Source organism: Sciurus vulgaris, assembly GCF_902686455.1.
Source record: "Sciurus vulgaris genome assembly, chromosome: 4".
Lineage (NCBI taxonomy): Eukaryota > Metazoa > Chordata > Mammalia > Rodentia > Sciuridae > Sciurus > Sciurus vulgaris.
In genome coordinates, this window is record NC_136464.1 from 102,729,090 (window position 1) to 102,749,793 (window position 20,704).

At 39.5% G+C, this 20,704-nt stretch overlaps 2 protein-coding genes across 5 annotated transcripts in view; one reads left to right on the forward strand and one right to left on the reverse strand.

The window, feature by feature from the left end:
• Positions 1 to 3,838: 3,838 nt before the first annotated feature.
• Positions 3,839 to 20,704, reverse strand: part of MIPEP (mitochondrial intermediate peptidase) — a 164,474-nt gene continuing 147,608 nt past the window's right edge. Inside the window, exons 19-20 of one of the 4 annotated variants that reach the window (XR_013763660.1) lie at positions 17,241 to 17,364; positions 3,839 to 4,554 (exon numbers count right to left, since the gene is read on the reverse strand). Coding sequence is in view for 3 of the 4 variants with exons in the window: in XM_079138846.1 (XP_078994972.1) it covers positions 4,457 to 4,554 (98 nt within the window). In the remaining variant the exon portion in view is untranslated. The remainder of the gene's footprint in view (positions 4,555 to 17,240; positions 17,365 to 20,704) is intronic. The other 3 variants (XM_079138846.1, XM_079138847.1, XM_079138845.1) reach the window with 3 other exon arrangements.
• On the forward strand, positions 4,595 to 14,491 carry LOC306659920 (protein chibby homolog 1-like). Its single transcript, XM_079137880.1, has one exon. It carries the CDS (start codon positions 13,921 to 13,923, stop codon positions 14,359 to 14,361), a length of 441 nt encoding a protein of 146 aa, XP_078994006.1. The 5' UTR covers positions 4,595 to 13,920; the 3' UTR covers positions 14,362 to 14,491.

Below are 20,704 nucleotides of genomic sequence, written 5' to 3' on the forward strand. Positions count from 1 at the left end.
CTGGGACAACAGGTATGCACTAACACCCTGGGAGAGGGTGGCTTTTATATCATCTCCTCCAAGTGTCACTCTATTGGTGGTCACTTCACCCAAAGGATAGCCAGAGGATAAAATGGTTGCAAGATAATAAGCACAGTCCCCGTGGACCTGCAATCAACTCAGACCAAGCAAGTGTTATGGTCTAATGCATCTGAATTTCAGCAAGGCACCTGAGTGAGTCCTTCATGATTTTTAATACACTAAGTAGAGGACTCCACCTGGATGACAGTTCAAAAGATGCAGATGACACAGCTTATCAACTTTAAAGGAGATCTCTGATATCCAATCATGATTTTGTACCTGGCTCTCATTTCCTACACATTTCTTCTAAATCAAGTTTGAGTCATGATTTAAAGATGTAGTTGACATATGTACTGATCCTATCTTGCCATCATTGTACCATCTAATTCCTAGTTCATTGATAAATATTCCAGAAGGTTTCTGCCTCTCCTCTCTACCCTTTCACCTCTGCCCTTCTCTGATTCAAGTCCTTATCTCTAATAGGGAACATCATGTCATCTTTTACTTCACCTCTTCCATGGGCACTGATGCCTTAAGCAGGAAGATGGCACACTGCAGAAGCCAGGTGGCTGAGATGGGTCATGTGGCCCGTCAATACTCCATGTTTCTGTCTGAGTGTACACTTAGGAGCCTGAAGAAGCATGGGTATTTTGTATTTTCCTGATTCAGTTATGGTAGGCCATATCCATCTAGAAATTTGTCCATTTCTTCTAGATTTTCCAATTTGTTGGCATATAATTTTTCAAAGTATTCCCTAATGAGCTTATGGATTTTGGTGGTATCTGTTATAATATACCCCTTTTTAATCTCTAATTTTATTTATTTGGAATTCTCTTTCTCTTATTTTGGTTAGTTTGGCTAAGGGGCTATGGGCTTGTCAATTTTGTTTGTCTTTCAAAGACTCAACTTTTTGTTTCTTTGATTATTTGTTTTGTTTTTCTGGTTTCTATTTCATTACTTCTGCTCTGATCTTTATTATTTTTTTTCCTTCTACTGATCTGGGGAAAGGTTTGTTCTTGTTTTTCTAACCACATGAGATACATCACTGTTATTTATTTGGGATCTCTCTCTCTCTTAAGGCACTCCTAGCTATAAGTTTCCCTCTTAGTACTGCTCTTGCTGTGTCCCATTGATTCTGGTATATTATGTTTCCATTTTCAATTGATTCTAAGAATTTTTTACTTTCCCCCTGATTTTGTCAATGATCCACTGTTCATTCAAAAGTATATTGTTCAGGGCTGGAGTGTGGCTCCAGTGGTAGAGGACTTGCTTGGCATATGTGAGGCCCTGGGTTTGATCCTCAGCACCACAATAAATAAATAAATAAATAAAATAAAAGCTCCATTGACAACTAAAAAAAAATAAAAATAAAAAAAACCCCAAAAGTATATTGTTCCATCTACATGTTTGTATAATTCCTTAGTTTCTCTTGCTGTTGATGTCTAGTTTCATTCTGTCATGATTCAATAAGCTGCAAGAAACTGCTTTGATTTTTTTTTTATTTGTTAAGATTTGCTTTATGGACTAAAATATGATCTATTTTGGGAAAAGTTCCATGTGCTGATAAAAAGAATCTTTGTTCCACAGCTGTTGGATGGAATATTTTGTAGATGTCTATCAGCAATTTTTAAAGCTGAGATGCTTCCTGTGCCTTCCTATTATCTGACAAGGTCACTTTGCATCACTGTCTTTTCCACTCCAAACTTTTTTCATTGTCCCTTGGTGTTTAATGGTGATAACTAGTTGTATTTTGGGATGACCACAATTTTTGTTTCTTTGTAGGTAAGTCTGTTACTTTTAGCTGAATGCTTTTAGCAGTTATTCACCAGTCTTGTGCAAAGTGTCAATAGATACTCCAAAAAGGGTGTGGGTCCTATAGTCAGATACATTGGGGAAATATTGTGTCATGCATGCAATGCTGAATATGTACAGTAGTCTTAAGTTTGCCAATCAATGCAGTGAGCTTCCAAGGCTTCCGTGCATTTCACAAATGTATTTAACAACAAGACCCTTCTGAGTTTATGGGACACTAAGTAACAGTTCTTGAGAAGTGTTCAGCAATGCCCAATTTGGGATAAAAGGGTTAAATTTTATTTATATTTTACCTCTCAAAAAAATGTGTTGGATTTTATTACTTTTTTGGTCTGAAATTCAGAATTTTCCTTTCTAAAATATTGTTTGTAATACTCATCAAATTTCCCATTTTGTGCCCATTAAAATACACAGTTCAGTTGCACTAAGGGTATTTACAGTGTTGTGCAGCCTTCAAGGATTCCCCTTTTAAATTCTGTACTCGTTTTTTCTTTCCTGCTCAAAAATTTTTCTTAAATTCATTGCATAGCATTTATCTATGGGATCACCTACATACCGCTAGTCGCTGATTTGGGAACACAGGAGTACACGAGAATATATTTCTGGTGATTCCTTTGGTTCTGACTTTCCCAGCTTCATTCTCAGTTCTGTGATTCAGACTGCGTGGTCACCGTCTGCTGTCATCACATCCCTTTAACCTGCATTCTGTGTGTCTCAGGCTCGTCCTTGACAATTTTGCTCAGAATGCTTCCAATCACATTCTAAAGCATTGTTGTGGTTTTTATTTCTCTGCATTTTTTTCTTATTCTACTCATCTCATCTCCTTTTCAGCTTATCTTATTGTCTTTTTCCCTTAGCTTCTTTTCTATGGCTTTCAATTTCAAAAACAGCATGTTTACTTTAATCTCAAGAATACAGAAAGGTTTTCTACAGTGTGCTTCAGCTTCTCTTAAAAATAATTTTCAAAGTTACCACTTCACACCTCCCGGGTGACTGAAGAAAGTTTCCTGAAGGCTCCACATAGATTTCCTTTTCTGTTTCCACTCAACTGAAAAAACATTTATAAAGATGCAGGGGTTTGTCTCTGTCAGGACACCTGGAGCTGGTTAAAGCACCTTTTCAGATTTATCTGCAACTGACTGGCAGGTGGGGTTCTCCAAGTCCATTTCCCAGAACTGAGCTGGCATCTGCTAGTGCAAGTCTGCAAGGATAAGATCTTTCCCTCCCTAGCTCGATACCGAGAATAAATAGGGTGGGACACAGGAACAGCTCGATGCTTCCCGGGGCACTGGCACTGGGGCACTTCCTGTTGCCAACACCACCCCAATCCCTTTCCCGACTTTGCTCTGGGCACTGAGCAGATGCCATGGCCAGGCCTGCCTTGCTCTCTGCTTGTATGTTTCCTGTGAGTTGCAGTTTCCAAGTGTTCCTGTTTAGAGAAACTTAGAGGGGGAGGAGCAGGAAGAGGGACAACCTACAGCACTGTGGCTGCCACAGAAGCCGTGTCCTGGTGGTATGCCAGTTGCTCTGCTGTTTGGTTGTTATAAATTTGGATTTGCACATGAGAATAGGAGGTGAGAAAGGAGGAAGGGTCAGGGCCTCTGGCATCCAGGGGGATTAGGCATGGGCGGCTCACTGATGACATCTCTTCATCTGGTCTTATCTGTTAGCGAGCTTGTAGACATTCCTTCACAGTCTGTGAATAGGTTGAATGTGTGTCCTACTTTGGAAGATTTTGAATTTTTCTGCTTCATCATTGGTCATTTAGTGAGAAGCAGGAAGAAGCTGTTGGCAGATAGCATTTTAAACTGAAAAGCTATAATTAACTTTTTGACTTTAATGGTGGGAAAAACCCATTTAATGGTTTCTCTCCTGATATTAACAAGTTTGCAATAACACAGTATGCAACAGAAGAAAGCAGCTGGGTTCTGGATAAAGACACGGACATGGTTTAAATCCCGGATTCTCTGGGTACCTGGTGCTTGGCCTTGGCATGCACATTAATGGTACTTTCAAAATCAAGCCAGAAAAGTATGAGTTCAACACCTCTCAGTTTTGAGTCCATCTGTGTAGTCCCTGAGTCCCAGACTCAGAAAAGTTAATGCAAGTAATCACAAGTTCTTTAATATAATGGTCTTAAGAAATGGTAATTATTCTCTAAAAACTATGTATGATCCGTCTGAAGACTGCTTGAACCTATGTCCTAAACTAAACTAATTATGCTTTTAACTAAGTCTCTAATATAACCAACTAAAAATCAACAAGAAGGGGAGATATTGAGGGGGAGTGGTCACAATACAGAAATGACTGAACTTTAACATTTATCAACTCCATGTAGAAGTGCAGTTTTTACTAGTTTGCGGAGTAGATTACCATATGTTCTAAAATTTGCCAAAACAGGTGAAAAGCTGGTATAATTCAAACAAGTTATTTATTTAAAGTTCCATAAGTTTAAGGTTTGTTATTACAGTTTAAAGAATTATTACATAAACGAATACTGAAATCAGAAATGAGTTCTCACGGCAATAGTATTTATAAGAAAGTTAATATTGACAAGACTTTGAAAAGATCCAAGGCATTTCCATTATTCAGAATCCATGAGGAAAGTTTCAAAGTCCAGATCCAAGTCAGAAACAAGGGCGTCCACAAAGTCATCAATCGAAGGACGCTTCTGAAGCATACCTGCGACCAGAGGAGAGATGAGCATCACATTACTGCAGCCACCAGGAGGGACAAGGACACAGATTCAAATCAAACACTCTGGCTTTTCATGATAAGAGTTTGGCTCTGTAACATGACTGTGAGGACATTTCATAAAGCCCTGGGCACTATGTGGGTCATGAAGCCATTTTTTATTTTAAAGCATTTTTATTCTTTAACCAGCACTTAGCACAGAGATTCAGTCCCAAATGCATTTCCCAAGAATTTTTGTTATTGATGTGTCATGATCCACTTGGAATGATGTTAGAAGACTGAATTTTCTAGTTGTCTTTGACTGGGATGATTCAGAATTTAGTAAGTTTAATTACTTACTCGGTTTTATTACTGAGTTCTATACACTTCAAAACCAATCAAGTATAAATTTTACATCAGAATCAAGTTACTGGCTTTCCTCCAGGTCCCTGTCTTACAGAACTCATACCTTTGGAAATTACTAATTGTGTAATATAGAAGTCACTGAAAAGCTCTGATACTCAAATTTTCTCATCTGATATACAAAGTTGCTATAAAGATAAATTAAGAAAGAACCAAAAGCAATGAGGTATTGTGTCCGGCATATATTAAGAATGAAATAAAAACCTCAATTTCTCTCTAGTTTACACTCCAAGGAAGCCAAAGGCAAAGATTCAAGAAACCAGTCTGTTGCTTCAATCTATATTCTTGGTTTAAGGGCTCAAGAGGCACTGTACTGACATTTAATTTAAGGGATAGATCCTATAAAACTACTTCCAATACCAAGACATTAAAAGATTGCCAGAATCTTCTATTGTTCTATTAATCATTTTTATTGGGGGGGTGGCTACTGGGGATTGAACTCAGGGGCACTTGACTGAGCCACATCCCCAGCCCTATTTTGTATTTTATTTAGATACAGGGTCTCACTGAGGTGCTTGGCACCTTGCTTTTACTGAGGCTGGCTTTGAACTGGCGATCCTCCTGCCTCAGCCTTCCGAGTTGCTGGGGATTATAGGCTGGCTGTTCTATTAATCTTTGAAGCAGTTCAGTGAATGAGAATTGAATATTTGCTAGGTATAAAGGCTCAGGATGGGCCATGAGCACATAAATGAGTAAGCTACATCACCATACCAAGGTGTGAGGGGCACAATCACCAAGGCAAACTGTGGAAGAGGGTATCCTATGTGGGGAAGTTAACCTTGACTGCCCTCTCATACTTCAGATAGGAACTAAAATGTAATGGTTTCACATGTCAGTGTAAGAATAAAATTATGAAGTGTCTGGAAGAAATGTCACAGAATATCTTTGTGACTCTGAGGTAGGCAAAGTTTTCTTATGACAAAGAAAGCAATAACCATAAAAAATTGATGTTAGATTTCATCAAAATTAAAAATATTTACTCTTGAAAAGAAAGCACTAAGTAAATGAAATCAGTAGGAGAAAATACCCATAAAACATGGACTGGTATCTCAATGTGTAAAGAACTCCTTCAACTCATTTTTAAAGTTTTTTTCCCCCCATGGTACTGGGGATCGAACCCAGGACCTTGTGCTTGCAAGGCAAGCACTCTACCAACTGAGTTATCTCCCCAGTCCTAAAGGTTTTTTAAAAAAATTATAAATGGACAAGAGAGTTGGTCTTTCATAAAGTCAGACTATCACAAAAGAAAATATCCAAATAAATACAACAAGCACTGACGAGACACCCAACATCATTAGTCACTGGGAAACAAATTGCTAAGATCACAATGAGATAACACTGCACACCCACCAGAATGGCTAAAAATAAAAAGACTAATCCCACCAAATGTTGACAAGGCTGTGGGCAGCCTGAGTTGTCATATGTTTGTGGTGGAACGGTAAAATGGTTCACTTTGGAAAAAGGTCCAGCAGTTTTTTGTAAAACTAAACAAATACCTACTCTGTAACCAAGAAACTTCACTCCTAAGAATTTACCCAAAGGAAAATGAAAGCATGTGTCAACAGAGAAAAAAACTTATACAACCCCATGATGGAAATGACAAAAGACTTCTCAACAGGATACGGGCGACACTGCTGTGTTCATATAATGGAGTATCACTAAGCGACAGAAGGAATAGGCTACTCAGACCCGCAACACCGCAGATGAATCTCAAAAACTGTACACAGAGTGGCAGACACTTTATGCAAAAGAGGACATACTGTTTGATGTCATTTATAGGAAATTCCAAAATGGGCCACACTAATCTATGGTGAAATAAAATCAGAATGGTGTTGTCTTTAGGAATGAAGACTGGAATAGGCTGAGAAGGGACATGAAGGAATTTTCTATTGTGATAATAATGTCCTCTATCTGTACAGTGATTTAAATTATAAAGTTTTATATATGTGGGTCAAAATTTATTGACTGGAACATTTAAGATTTGTGCATCTTGTTGTCTAAAATTTTTACCTAAAAAAGTAAGCAAAAATTAAATGCTAGTTAGCTATATGTTCCAAAGTATCCAGTGGTAAAACATAAATTTGCTACTTACTTTGGAATGCATTAAAGTATATGACAGATTGATGGGCAGATGGAAGGAGGAACAAATGTAAATATTTCAAAATGTTAATTATGAGTTTTTATTGTATAGAACCAAAATGGCAAGCATGAATGTGAGCATATTATTCATTCGACTTCGCCAAATATTTGAAAATTTTCAACATAAAATTTTGTTAAGAAGTAAGTTGTGGATGTTAATAGCATACAAAGGAGAGTCATTCGGAGAACAGAAGGAGACTGTTCCAATGGGGAGATTTAGAAGGTTTGTGGAGGAGATGACATCTGAGCAGAAATATAAAAGATGGGGAGGATTTAGACTGAAATTTGGGTCTTTTAGGGAGGGGACAACATAAAATACAAAATGTCTGTTGGCTACAAAGTGGCCTGGTAGGGAAGGCTGAGGGTAGCAAAGACCCTGGCAGACCAATCTGAGGCTCTGAGTCAGTGGCCAATGGAACAAGAAGGGTAAATTCAACTGGGGCACAGAAAAAGCAGGACAGCAGAGAACAACTGCTTGCCAAATTTAAGGTGCAAGGGGATGCTCCATGTGGAGATGTCCAGGCTGCAGATGGCAGTGAAAATGCGGAGTTCTGAGGAGAGTCTGAGTCTAAAGACATGGATGTGGTCGCTCCCACCAGGTGGTGTGTACAGGATGGGAAACAGGCCAACATAAAAATGGCAGCTCCAAACCCATACTTGTATGCCACAGTCTAGGCCTAGTATAGCTGACAACACCAAGAATATTATAATATTTTCAACTGCAGAAAAAAATATTTTCATCCTCATTCAAGTTCAAATTTTAATGGCTCCATCTTAGGAGTTAAGCAGCAGTTACTAGAAGAGAATGTCATTGCTGTGGCTTAATTTGTATTACTAAAGTTCAAAACGCAAGTTCCTTTTATACAGTAAAATAATTCCTATGGATGAAAGCAGGTCTCTCCTTTTATCCAGCTAAGTGACTAATGAGAGGAACGCTAGGTCTTTGATGATCACTCAAATTGCACATTGTACACTGCTTTCTAGATGCCGGTTACATAAGTTGACTCAATCTGATTATAAATCAGGCTTTGCGCATTTCCTATGTGCCAGTTTCTTGATGCAGAGCCTATATGTGGAGAAAATATTTAGACAGGGCTTTCAGTCAAATGTGCTAACCCATTACACTATTTTCTTCCTTTTAATATTTGAAACATGCTATAATTATATGACTGGTCGTTTATAATTAAAATGACTAGAACTGTCAGAAGGTAAAACCATTTACTCAGAGCCAACCTATTCGAGTAAGTATGACCCTCCTGTTTCTTTGAAGTGGTTCACTTCAGTTCAACCAAGTGCCAGCATAAATATGACCTTGCTTTCTCCTCGGCAGACAGACCTAACTAGCATGCTTCCTACTCCAATTTCCCATCTGAACCATTCCTGCACCTCAGAGAACAGAGACTGTGACAATAAGAGAAAATACACTTGTGGTCTTTTCTCATAAAATATGGTGAGAGAGCCTTAATGGCTTGGTAATTTTATGTCAGTGTGATTGCTAAAGATGAAAGTTGCAAAAAGGAGGAGATCAGGACCTGAGGGGATCTAGAATAACAGTTAAGTACAAAAATCTCTGGGTACATGGTTGTGGCATTCTCCCTGATTAGATTTACATGTTTTACAAGTATCGACGTGAATAAACACCACAGAGAGTCTTCAAAGAAAAATCCAATGTTTCAGGTAGTTCCGCAAATAAGAAAAACTGAAGCTGCTCTGTATCTATGTGTATACTCAAAAAAATTCTAAGAACACTTTGAATTTTTTTTTTAAAGTTGAGGATAACGTCCCCTTTGTCTTTAAGGCTTAATTTTAAAACCGTGATGATTGTATTTGTACTTTCTGAGGACCTTCTGAGAATAGGCTGGAGCTGTAACTCTGTGAGTGGGTAGAGGTGACAAAGATATTCAGGGGAAACAACCTAAATTGCAGGGGGAATGGATGAGTTTTGTCTAAAGGACTCACAAAAACAAGTGAAAACTTCACAGATGAAAAGAGAAATGGATCAATGGCAATAGAAGAAAGGCAAAACTGCATCAGGACATATGTTGCCCATATTAGTTGTGAAAAGGAAAACAGTGAGTTGTTTCATCTAGTCATCCTACTCAGAGAGGTGGACAGTAAATAATTAGCAGTTGAAGAATGATGATTTATTTTTCTCCTCATTTTACCTGAGAGGCCCATGGGATAGTAAAAGATGATACGAGCCAGAACATCTACGTTCTTACCACTTTGCTCATAGTGACGTGTTTCATAAGCTTCAAATATAGGATGACTATTCTAGGCCTGACTAAAGTAAATTATGATATCAAATGGATGTCAAGATTAACTCTTGAAGCAGTCAGGATTCCCAAGTGGCACTGAGTGCTACTCCCCCGAGTTCCAAATAGAGTGGAGAGAGATGCCACCCCCGGGGACTGACCTAGACAGCTGGTCTAGAAAGGGTCTGTCAGAGACTGCCCATTGGCACCAACAGATGACAAGAGCTACTTATGAGTGCCAGGCCCTGTGCTAACAGTACTAACGCACTTTCTCCTTAAAGTGCACCTGTGAGGGATCCAACTCATAAACAAGAAAACAAAGCAGTCACACAAAACTCAGGGTTTTTTTCTTAATTTTATCAATTTGATCCCAGATTTCATGCTCTTTAGGCACAATGACAAATCCCTCATGCACTCAAATTCTTTAAGATAATATACATTCAAAAACAGTCCATATTTAAATATCAGCATCCTAGAGTGGAGAAATACTGGGAAAAAAATTCTCCTTGCTTCTGCATGACACCCATGACCCTATGTAGTTACCTTATTCAGGATCCCTTACTCGCTTGGAAACAGTCAAAATACCATTGGTTCTTGAGCAATTCTATTTGTTTTATAGAATACACTTTGAACCGAAAAAACTGGGTTCTGCTGGGTGGGCAGCAGGCTGGTATTGACTTTGCCCAGCTGCACGACTGGGACACTCGTGAGACTAGGATGGGCACACACTTCATGACACATCAGAGCACAATGCTCTCAACGCTTGGTTGTGGCTGGGGTTCTTGTCTTGGCGTGATACCTGGGAGAAGTGCCTAAGAGTTTTGTGCTTAAGGATGTTTTCTGGGTGGCCTCCAAGTAACTGTGGCAACTCCCTGCAAACAGAAGCCCTTACTGTTTAAGGGGCTCCTATCTATGCATATTTCCATGCTTCACCTAGAAAAATTTCTGCCAGCTCCAGTACGAATTCAATATACATACAAAGCTACAAGTGAACGCCCTATTATTTTGTAATATACAATACAAAATCTAACCAGACCTTCACTTAAAAATCAGCATAATCATGACCTGAACTCTTTAACTCCTTAAATGGCCTTCTGGATGTACAACTAATATTACTGCTTATAAACATGATTGAGAGCAACTGGCTGGCAGTTTGAATATGCCTCTAAACCAACCCTGCAAAGACACAATCTTGTTCTGGCTCCCTTAACTAAGTGCCTGGGCTGAAATGGTTTGAGTATTGTTTAGTTCTGAAATTACAGGGAATTACTGGGACAATTAAAATTATTTTAAGTCTTGAGAAATAAGTAAAAGAATTATATCTCCTTTTTGAATCTATTTCATACATTGCTTAATACCAATCAAGGATGCCCAATAAAATAAATATGTGATTGAGTTTGATAAATGTTTAGTGAAAGACAAAGAAAGATCAATTAAGTAACTACAAATAGAACCTTTGTTAAGGGCTCGCTCATTCATTCATTCATTCATTCTATCAGTATCTGACTGCCTAATATGATTTTAAGGCTGGCAGGGAAAAAAAAATCACACATTATTAATGAGGAAGATGTTATTCATTTATTTTTTTATGTGGTACTAGAATTAAACCCAGGGTCTTGCACACGCTAGGCAGATGTTCTAACACTGAGCCACATTCTCAATTCCACAAAAGATGTTATAAAATATACAAGAATTACTGAGATTCTTATAGGAATTATGATCTAGTGGGTCTAAAAGTAGAGACCAATCTTACTGATAGTACCTGAGAACTAGTTAGAAATGCAAATTCTTGATCCCAGCCCAGATGAACTGAATCAGAACTTTGGGTGGCCCAGTAACGTGTGTTTTAACAAGCCCTCCCAGGGTTTCTAGAACATTCTCACGTGTGAGAACTGCTGCTTAGAAGGACTGGAGGAAACCTATTAAATCTGAAAAGGAGAGGTAGATGTTCTCCTGACAACTAGAACTTGAAAAATATTGCACAAGACAGAAGTGATTTTCTATTTAACTAAACTAGAAAATATTTCTCAACTGAAATAAAGAACAATTGCTTCAAGTAAAACTAGAATTTATGTGTGATTCTATTCAAAATTATGGTGGCCAAGCCCCAAGGGCACAGCTCAGCTAGCTGGAAAAGCACCTAAGTGGTCAAGTGGATTTTCACAAAAATAACCTAAAAATCTGTAGGGAGTGGAGGAAGCCCAGGAAGCCCTGGCAGAGCCGTGGAGTTGTGTGGGAGCTGTGACTCCGGACTTGCTAGTTTGCTTGAGAAGCCTCCCAGATGGAGCACTCTTGGGAGGCCAGGGCAATGTTTTTATTAAAAAGATTAAAAAGCAAGCTATATTTTGGCTACCAGAAACAGCCTGGGGAATAGTGCTGTGTATTTATCAGTTTGGGGCTCTTTTATGAGGAAAGCTTAGAAACATCTCAGAAACTTCTTTCATGTATCAGTTCAGCCTGTTCTGAGCTTGAATATCAAGCAGGAGCCAGAAGGCTCCCTGGTGGAGTTCCCCTTCAAGGAAAGATCCAGTGGTAGGACAGGCACTACAGTCTGTGGGGTGTCGTGGATTCTGCTAAAATGGGGTTTCCAAGGTGTGCTTCTTAGTAGAAGGATAGATGGGAACTGCCTACGTATGGACTCCCTATTAGGGTTCTGAAATGGCAGCCTCTGCCTAAAATGCCAGGCTCTAGCTGGCAGGAATACAACCATTCCTTATTCCATTTTGGCCTGAAAGTCTGCTCATGGAGTTATTAAAAATAAAATTTACCAAGTATCTGTGTACCAAACACTATGTAAGACATCAGATATGAGTGAGGTCCAATTTCTGTCCTTAGAAAGTTCTTTAGCTGGGGAGAAAACCACAAAAATACTAATTGTTCGTGGAAAACAAAGGTATGTACTCAGTACAGTGAGGGTCCAGGAGAGGGAGTGACGAATAGCTGGGCATGGACAGTCAGGAGATGTCACGATTCTGTGAGAAGGCAGAGAGTCTGTGAGGCGGAACCATGCAGAGCCCGTCACCCTACGGACAGGAGGCTGGGTTACAACCAAGAAGAGGGCCTGGGTTGGATGGAGCCTACAGGAAAGCCTTACTGGATACTGTTCATTTTTGCTATCAAGCACCCATTTGTTGTCTGGTTGGAGGAACAATTTTACTATATGTTCAGGTGAGGATGATTTTGTTCCCCAGGAGGCATTTGGCAATACCTGAAGACATTTTTGTTTGACACTGTGGAGTACTACAACTGGTGGCATCTGGCAGAACCACCCTACCATGCACAGGTCAGGCCCCCAACAAAAGCATATCAGGTCTCAAACATCAGCACTTTGCTGTGGGCTGATGAACACAGCCTGAGGAGTCTCTAGTGAAGCAGCCCTCTGCCTTCAGTTTTTGACCAGGATAGTCAGATGTTTTCTTCCCAGAATTGGAACCTGAGCAGATTGAGAAAAGACCTTAAGATGACTGGAGCAGACCCATTCTGGCACCAGGACTTTAAAGAACACACAAGTTCCTTTCTGATTCCTGTTCTGATTTCTCCCTTTGATTCTGTGACCTCCTCCACATTGCTCCAAAAAAAGCCTTTTCTGCTTTAGTAAGCCAGAGTTGGTTCTTTACTTCCTTTAAGTGCATTCCCAATTGATAAAAGGATCCGTTCACAAGTTATTAATAGAGATTTAATGATGTCTGGGGGACAAGATATTTCTGATTAAGGATGAACTTTGCAGAGTTTGTACTAGGAAAGGGATATTCTTCACTTTAATGATGCTGTCTCTCTTTTGATATATAAAGGCCAGGTGAGAGACAAGTCAAATTTAATGCCCAATCTCTCCTCTCCAAAACAGGGGGTGCACCTGGCCAAGGAGGGAAGAGTGTCTCGGTCCACACAGCCTGGGGAGTGAATGGCAGGGGACATGTGGAGTTTGGTAAGGAAAATGCAGGGTGGGATTATCTTGATTCATCCTTGATGGGTCCTCCTGAAACTGCTTTTGTCCTTGTGGAATCAGGAAAGAAAATGTCCTTTCATTCACAGGTTTCACAGATGCAAGTTTCCAACAGGTGAGGTTTGGGTGCTATATCGTGAGCCAGGTAAATAAAGTTCCAACACTGATCAGAGGTGGCCAGCATTTAGAGGCCAAGGTGGCCAGGACAAATAGCTCATCAGTTCCTTAAAATCAAAGCTAATAGCTAATCAGTGTACTGGGTTTAGATTGATTAATTAAACGCCAGTCAGACAGGTTTATATTTGAGACCTGCATCTATCTTAGAGACGGTCTGCTGAATCAAGAAGAGCCTCAGGGGGCAGGTTTCCTTGTGGGTCCCTCAGGGGACCCAGCAAAGTTCTGGCTGGCACCAGCACCTGGGCCTATATCCTCTGGGAAGCGGTGTCCTCTGCTTTGTGGCCATGGGAGCAGAGGGAGGAAGGGCATCTAGGAGAGGCCCATTTTGCTACTGTGAAGTGTTCTCCAGGCAACACCGGGAGTGGTCCCCACTGTCACCTGTCCCACAACAATGGAACCGCCTGAAGTGGTTACCAAGGTGACACTGGGGTGGGGGGAATGGACCAATGTATTCCTAGGGAGGGAGAAGGGAAAGTAGGCCTTTCCTTTATCAGGCCAGAGATGCCTCTCTTTGGGAATATATTCAATCCGAAGAAGACACCTCCTCGGAAGTCTGCTTCTCTCTCCAACCTGCGCTTTTTGGATCGTTCAACCTGGGAGGTGGAGCTGGGCCTCGACTATGGAACCCCTACCATGAACCTGGCTGGGCAAAGCCTGAAGTTTGAAAATGGCCAGTGGATAACAGGAATCAGTGGGGGTGTGGACCGGAGGGAGGCTCAGTGCCTTCATAGGCGGAACCAGCAATTGGAGGAAGAGAACAATCTCTTGCGGCTGAAAGTGGACATCCTCCTGGACATGCTTTCTGAGACCACTATTGAATCCCACTTGATGGAGAAAGAACTGGATGAACTGAAGAGCATTAGCCAAAAGAGGAAATGAAAACCCAGAGACCTGTCAGGAGACTAGGGAGAATCCCACTGACCGAGGTGAGGGTGTGGCTGAGTAGTTTGTTTTTTAGCCAAACCAGTGGATTTGGCTAAAAATCCACTGAGCATCAGCGGGCCCTGTACTTCTGTACTTCTGGATGTGCAGGATGGAGGAAGCCAAGATGCTAGGACAGGGCAGATGCTGGGAAGGCACGCCAGACGCACCACCCAGGAATGCTACACTGCAAGCAGACCCAGGGAGCGGAGGGCAGGATAAGCCTTGGGAGCTCGCCACATGTGAGCACACAGCTGCATATGTCCATCATCCTGCTGGACAATGCTTTTGGGAGTAGCAGCTGAATCTCATCATCTCACTCCTTGTACTCACCAGTTCCAAGAGCCGGATATTCAGGGACCAGGGATGAGCGTACACTTAGTTCTCTGGCCTGCAGGCCACTGTCTCCCTGCCTTCAAAGAATGCTTGTCCCCCAACCCAGTCTCCTCTGGCTTCAGCTTCCCAGCATCAAGTGCTGGTCCTCATGGCAACACTAAATTTATGCTACCTTTCCTATTCACACTACTTCTCTTTTTATTAAATGGTGTTACATTAAAAAAAAAGAGCCTCAGGCTACATGAAGAAAATGTCCTTGGGTACTCCCTAGCAGGACAACAGCCCAGCTATGAAAATCAACAGAGGAACTACCCTGCAGTTCACAAACAGCCTCAGGGGCACTGGGCTGGCCTGAATTTAGGACTGAATGGAATATAATCTGGTAAGCTAAGGCCGTTTATAACTTAAAATGACAGTTTAACTCTCTTCTGACTAAACAAAAGTTTACCTCTGAAGGAATGCAAAGGAGGAACACAATCCTTTTCTAAGTACAATTTTAGATGTTTCTAAAGGCAATATATCTTGATGGTTGGAGCAAGTGTTTGATAAGCGATCACCCTGGGTAAACCAACTGGTTGGGACCTCAGACCAGTCATCTAACTTCCCTAAGCCTCATTTCTGCTAGAAGTGATGAAAAGTAAAATACCAGAGTCCAATAAAATGTTTAAAGTTCATGAAATTGGCAACAAGTAATCTATGTAGCTAAATTGCTAATAAGGATTAAATAACAGTGTGTTTAACGCAAAAAACTGCTTAGTAACTAGCAATAACAATCAGACCTGAGAGTCTATCAAAATCTATTTCCCAGTTCAAGAGTTGAAGGATGAGGTTGCTCATTACTTTTGTACAAGTTGCATTCTGAAACAATTTTCTATGATTATTTGTTACTATCACAAGTCTTAAAATTATAAGCCACTTATCCAGTTCATGAATCCTTGCTTATTTTACTTTTCTCTGCCTTTTTCATCAGATAACTGCTTATCTAATAAAGAAACAAACAAAATATGTAACTAAAATCAATCCGTTTTCTTATCTGTTAGAAAAAAAGGCTTATCAAGAGGAGATAAAAAGTTTGTCAAGAAGAGATCATTGGGGTGATAGGAAAGTTCTAGAGATGACAGTGGTGATGGTTGTACAACACTGTGGATACTTCTGAACTGTACACTGGAAAATGGTAAATTATAAATTTACCTCAATTAAAAAACAAAAAAGAAAAGAAGATATTATTAGTACTGTGACCAGAACTTTGGATTCACCAGGAGGTGTAGCTGTCTGGGTTCTATTTTCCCACTCCACCAAATATGACAATACTATGAATATACAGAAAAGTAGACTATCTATACAGACATGGGAATTTGTGAAAAGAAAGTCTGAGCATTCCCACCATCACTACCAATTCTAAAAACACACTATAATATTTAATGGCTATTTTTTTTAAGCTAAAATAATTATATGGGCCAAACTCAGCTCAGACTGATTAAGAATTATAGCTACAAAGGCTGGCCTGACTGTTTGAAAAATCTTAAGTGAATTTTATGAGATCAGAATTCTCATTCCAGATCTCTCTCCCAAGCCTGGGGCAACTGCGTGTCTTGCCTTCTCAACTTTGAAGTATGTCTTTTCTGCAAGGCTGTGGTTGCCCACATCTTTTGCTAAAGGTTAATTCCCACTATCTACAATCAGTTCCTGGGGAAATCAGACCATCAGTCAAAAAATGAAATTCCTCTCTCTTCCTTTGAACTTAAGAACTCTACTGCTCCCTAGGCTGGGTTAGTATCTGTTGCTATTCAAATAAGAGAGAGGCTGGAGTTATTGGCTGGATTGAAGTGGAGCCTTAGAACTTCTGCTAGAGAGAGTTGAGCCCACATATGCACTTGGCTCACATGTGGGCTTATTTTAATTTAATCATCAGATTTAATTATTCCATTCACAATTACATTTTTGGGTTATGAAACATTCTGCCTTTTGGAGCTCAATGTCTTCCTTAGACAAACACACCCACACATTAAACATGCACACACCCTTTTGAAGAACTGGTGCATTTACAAAAAGGAGGCCTTCACCTTGGGAATGCAGGTGCTCACTTCCATTTCTTTCTTCCAAAAAGTTCTCAGCTATTTTAGAAGCTATGTTGAGTAAATATCTAAATAAGCCAAAGATTAGGGCTTCTATTTACTTGACTATTACAGTGGGTTACCATTTACCTTCATTATTGAAACTTATGTTGAAATCCCAAAGCTACCAAATTCTAACTCTGATTGCATGTTATACTTTTGTCATTTATCCCGTTTTGCTGTGCAAGAAAAAAAGGTTACTGCCAATGAGTGTGTTGTAAAGTACCAAATATTATTCTGCATGCATGCATTCACACTCAACAAAATGGTTTTATTTTGCTATAAAATCATTATAATATATGTAAGGCAGTGAGTACCTTATCAATACTAGTTGGCATATGCCAGCTTGCAGATTTGTCCCCCGAATAGCTTACTCTGAAAACTCACCAAGATCTTCTTGGAGTATCAGTATATTTCCAGCAAGTCAACTCAAAATTATAAAAGAGCAAGGGGGAAAATACAATGGAATATGCATATGCTTATTTCCAAAGCAAAAGCCTCCTGGTAAAACCTGAAAAAGAAGTTTAAGGAATTACTAGCTTAAAGAAGACTGAGTCACTATGCCTGAATCTGGATCCTAATTCTGCCCTTGCTACTGGGTGATCTTAGGCAAGAAAGTTAGCAAACACCCTTAGACTGTTTAGAGAATTAAATAACACTTTGCACATCAGGAATACCCAACAAATGCTTTTGGGTGTAACTATTTTTATTGCCCTCATTATTAATGTTACTGTGACTACTGTAACTCTCCCCTGTTCATTCAAGTGTAAAACATAAAAGTAGTAGAAATGAATCTTATTAGTTAATATCCAACATAAAGTATCACTTATCTTTGCAAAATTGGTATGTAAGACTGTAGTGAGATTTTAATAAATCTGTATCCTAATGTGAAATGCATGTGCACACAAAGAAGACAAAAATAAATCTAGTGTTGAAATTTCAATTATTTTGAGTGTGTGACTTAAGGTTTTAAGAATTTTGGAAAGTTTGATTTTGTTTAAACTGCTTGAAGGGGAAATATAAGTTGAGATACACCTTCTTTAACCCTACAGCTTAAGCAAACGAAATGTACATTTGGTACTAGGGAAACTTCAAGAAACTAAACATGTTACCTGACATGCTCCAACTTAGGTGATGGGTCAAAAAAATAACTTGATAATGCTATTCAAATATTTGAGATGTGCAAACTCTGAGATTAAAGAGGGATTAGTCTACAAGAAAAACTTTAGTGTAAAGATGAACTACCAAATAAAAGAATATCAGGCTTAGGTATGCTAATTCCATAATCGAATTTCATTATTAACAATGTTACATAATAGTCAAAAGGAAATCATTTCTTTTAGAGCTAGTTGAAAGACTCGAATAAACACTAGAACACAGCTTATAAATGATCTTTTAGGAAATGATCCAGTTAAACCAAAAGACATATTCCAGTCCCTATGATCTGTGGGAAAATTTCCAAGTCAGTTAGCAAATGTCAATTTTACTTCTTCAACTAAAAGCTGCTCTAAATCTCTATGATTATGATTTTTAAACCTTTCATTGGTAAACTTTCCAAATGTGAATTCAACATCAGTTCTGCCTGAGATATTCATGGCATCTCGTTACACTGGCCCTTGAATCTAAATCAAGAACTTTAGGGAAAAAGATATCTGCTTTTCTAACTCGTTTTTAGTCCACTGCCTACACCACACTTTTATTTGGGGGGTGGGACAGGATACCAGGGATTGAACTCCAGGACACTCAATCACTGAACCACATTCCCAGCCCTATTTTGTATTTTATTTAGAGACAGGGTCTCACTGAGTTGCTTAGTGCCTTGCTTTTGCTCAAGCTGGCTTTGAACGAGATTCTCCTGCCTCAGCCTCCTGAGCCACTGGCATCACAGGTGTGGCCCATAGCAAGCATTTCTAACTACCAGTTAAGAATACCATCTGTAATGAACACCTTTATAGACTATTTTATGAGTTTCCCTTAAGTAATCAAAGCACTGAAAGAATATCATCTACATATTTTAGAAGGTAGTTTATGTTCACCCAACAAAAATGGATTGATTGGTCATATTTTTCACAATGAATCTACTACAAGGTATTTTTTCAGTCCTGAAATAAAGTCACACTCCAGACACATTATTTTGAATAGTTACACAAATGGAAAAGGGACCCATCAAATGTACACAGAAACCAGTGACAAAGAAGTTGAAGACAAAGACAGTGTTCAAGAATTGAGCTTCAAGAGGGATCAGAATAGGAATGCTGTGAGTCAGTCAGACATCTCAAGGGCTACAAAGATAAAATGGCAGGGTGACTCCTGATCATGGTATTTAATAGCCCTGCAGCACTCAGGTGGCCGCTCAGTTTCCTAGACCTCCATCTCCCTGTATGTGATGTGGAGGTAACACACCTCCGGAACAAGTGTCAGCTAGATCAGAGATACTCCTGTGTCACATCCGACACACTCATTATTTCATTATGTCACTGCCTTTCCTGCAGAATGGATCTCCTTCCTGTGTGCTATTGAAAACAGAGTATTAATGATCTGAAATCATTTAGGTAGGAACTTCTGATTCAGGGTTTAGTGAGAAGTGCTAGACTCTGACCAGCAAGAACAAGGGGAAATACAGGGTTCCTTTTGTTGAACAGGTTCCTACCTGTCCCTTCTCTCTGGTTGTATTATAATTAATACTTAATTGCCTCCTGGGCAGAATCAAGACAGTGTACTGAAATGAAAAGTGCCTAAAACAAAGGTAATGCCATACAGAATTTGCAGAGGATTTTCTGGTGAGAAGTCAAAATTTTAGCCAAGCACCTAGGTGCATACCTATAGTCCCAGCTACTTGGGAGACTGAGGTGAGAGAATAGCTTGAACCCAAGGGTTTGAGACCAGTCTGGGCAACATAGTGAGATCCCATCTCAATTAAAAAAAAAAAAAAAATTAAAGTTCTTTCTGTTTAAAAGTCACTTTCCCAGAGGCTTTGTATCATCTTTGCTAGCAAAAAATATGTTGGTATAAGGGTTGCAGGTACAGCTCAGTGATAGAGCACTTGCTAGCATGTATGAGACCTGGGTCTGATCCCCAGCACTGCAAAATGAAAAAAAAAAATGTTGGTTGGATTTAGTGACTGGACATTGAGGATAAAATTGGGTTGGCGGGGAGGTGGAGTTTGGGGCAGTGGTAGTGGTAATCAAGGGATAGCGGAGGCTTCTGGGTAAAGTTTAGTATAAGAGGGCAGAAGAAAGGATCTATGGTTTCCTGGCAAAGGCTGACTTTCTTATTTGGTGTAAAGAGATCAACATGCCATATAGCTTTTCTTGCCCTATACTATAAAATTTACACAAAATAGTCAACAGTTTCTAAAGTGATACTTGATGTGTTAAAAGACCAATTTCCCACAGCAATTACTTATTTATAGTGTTTCAGAGTTAATTTTTTTAGAAAACTGAAAATTACCACTCTTTCCTCCAGGGCTTCACTTACAGTTACCATACACTTTCCCTTTTGTATACTGTACCTTTAAATCTTTAGCTTTAGTTCTTTGCATCTCTTATTCTATAAATCTATCTATTCAGTTCAAAGTTTGGCCTCTTCCATTCTATTATATAGACACTTGAATAGCTACTGGAAGGGTGGGTGCATCTGATCTATACAGAATGCAACCTATCTCTACTATACCAGATTGATTTGGTGATCCTCCATTATAAGAACTATAGAAGAAAAGAATAATCTATTTTACTATCTCTTATATAACAGTGGTTATATATAGTGTGATGAATATACACGGTATTTAGGAGGAAAGCTGCAAAAAGAATAGAACACATGTCATCTTGGAAAACCAAATGGTAGCGTTCACT

Excerpts from the sequence above, each read along its gene's own strand:
- LOC306659920 (XM_079137880.1), top strand. The coding sequence starts at position 13,921 with ATGGACCAATGTATTCCTAGGGAGGGAGAAGGGAAAGTAGGCCTTTCC.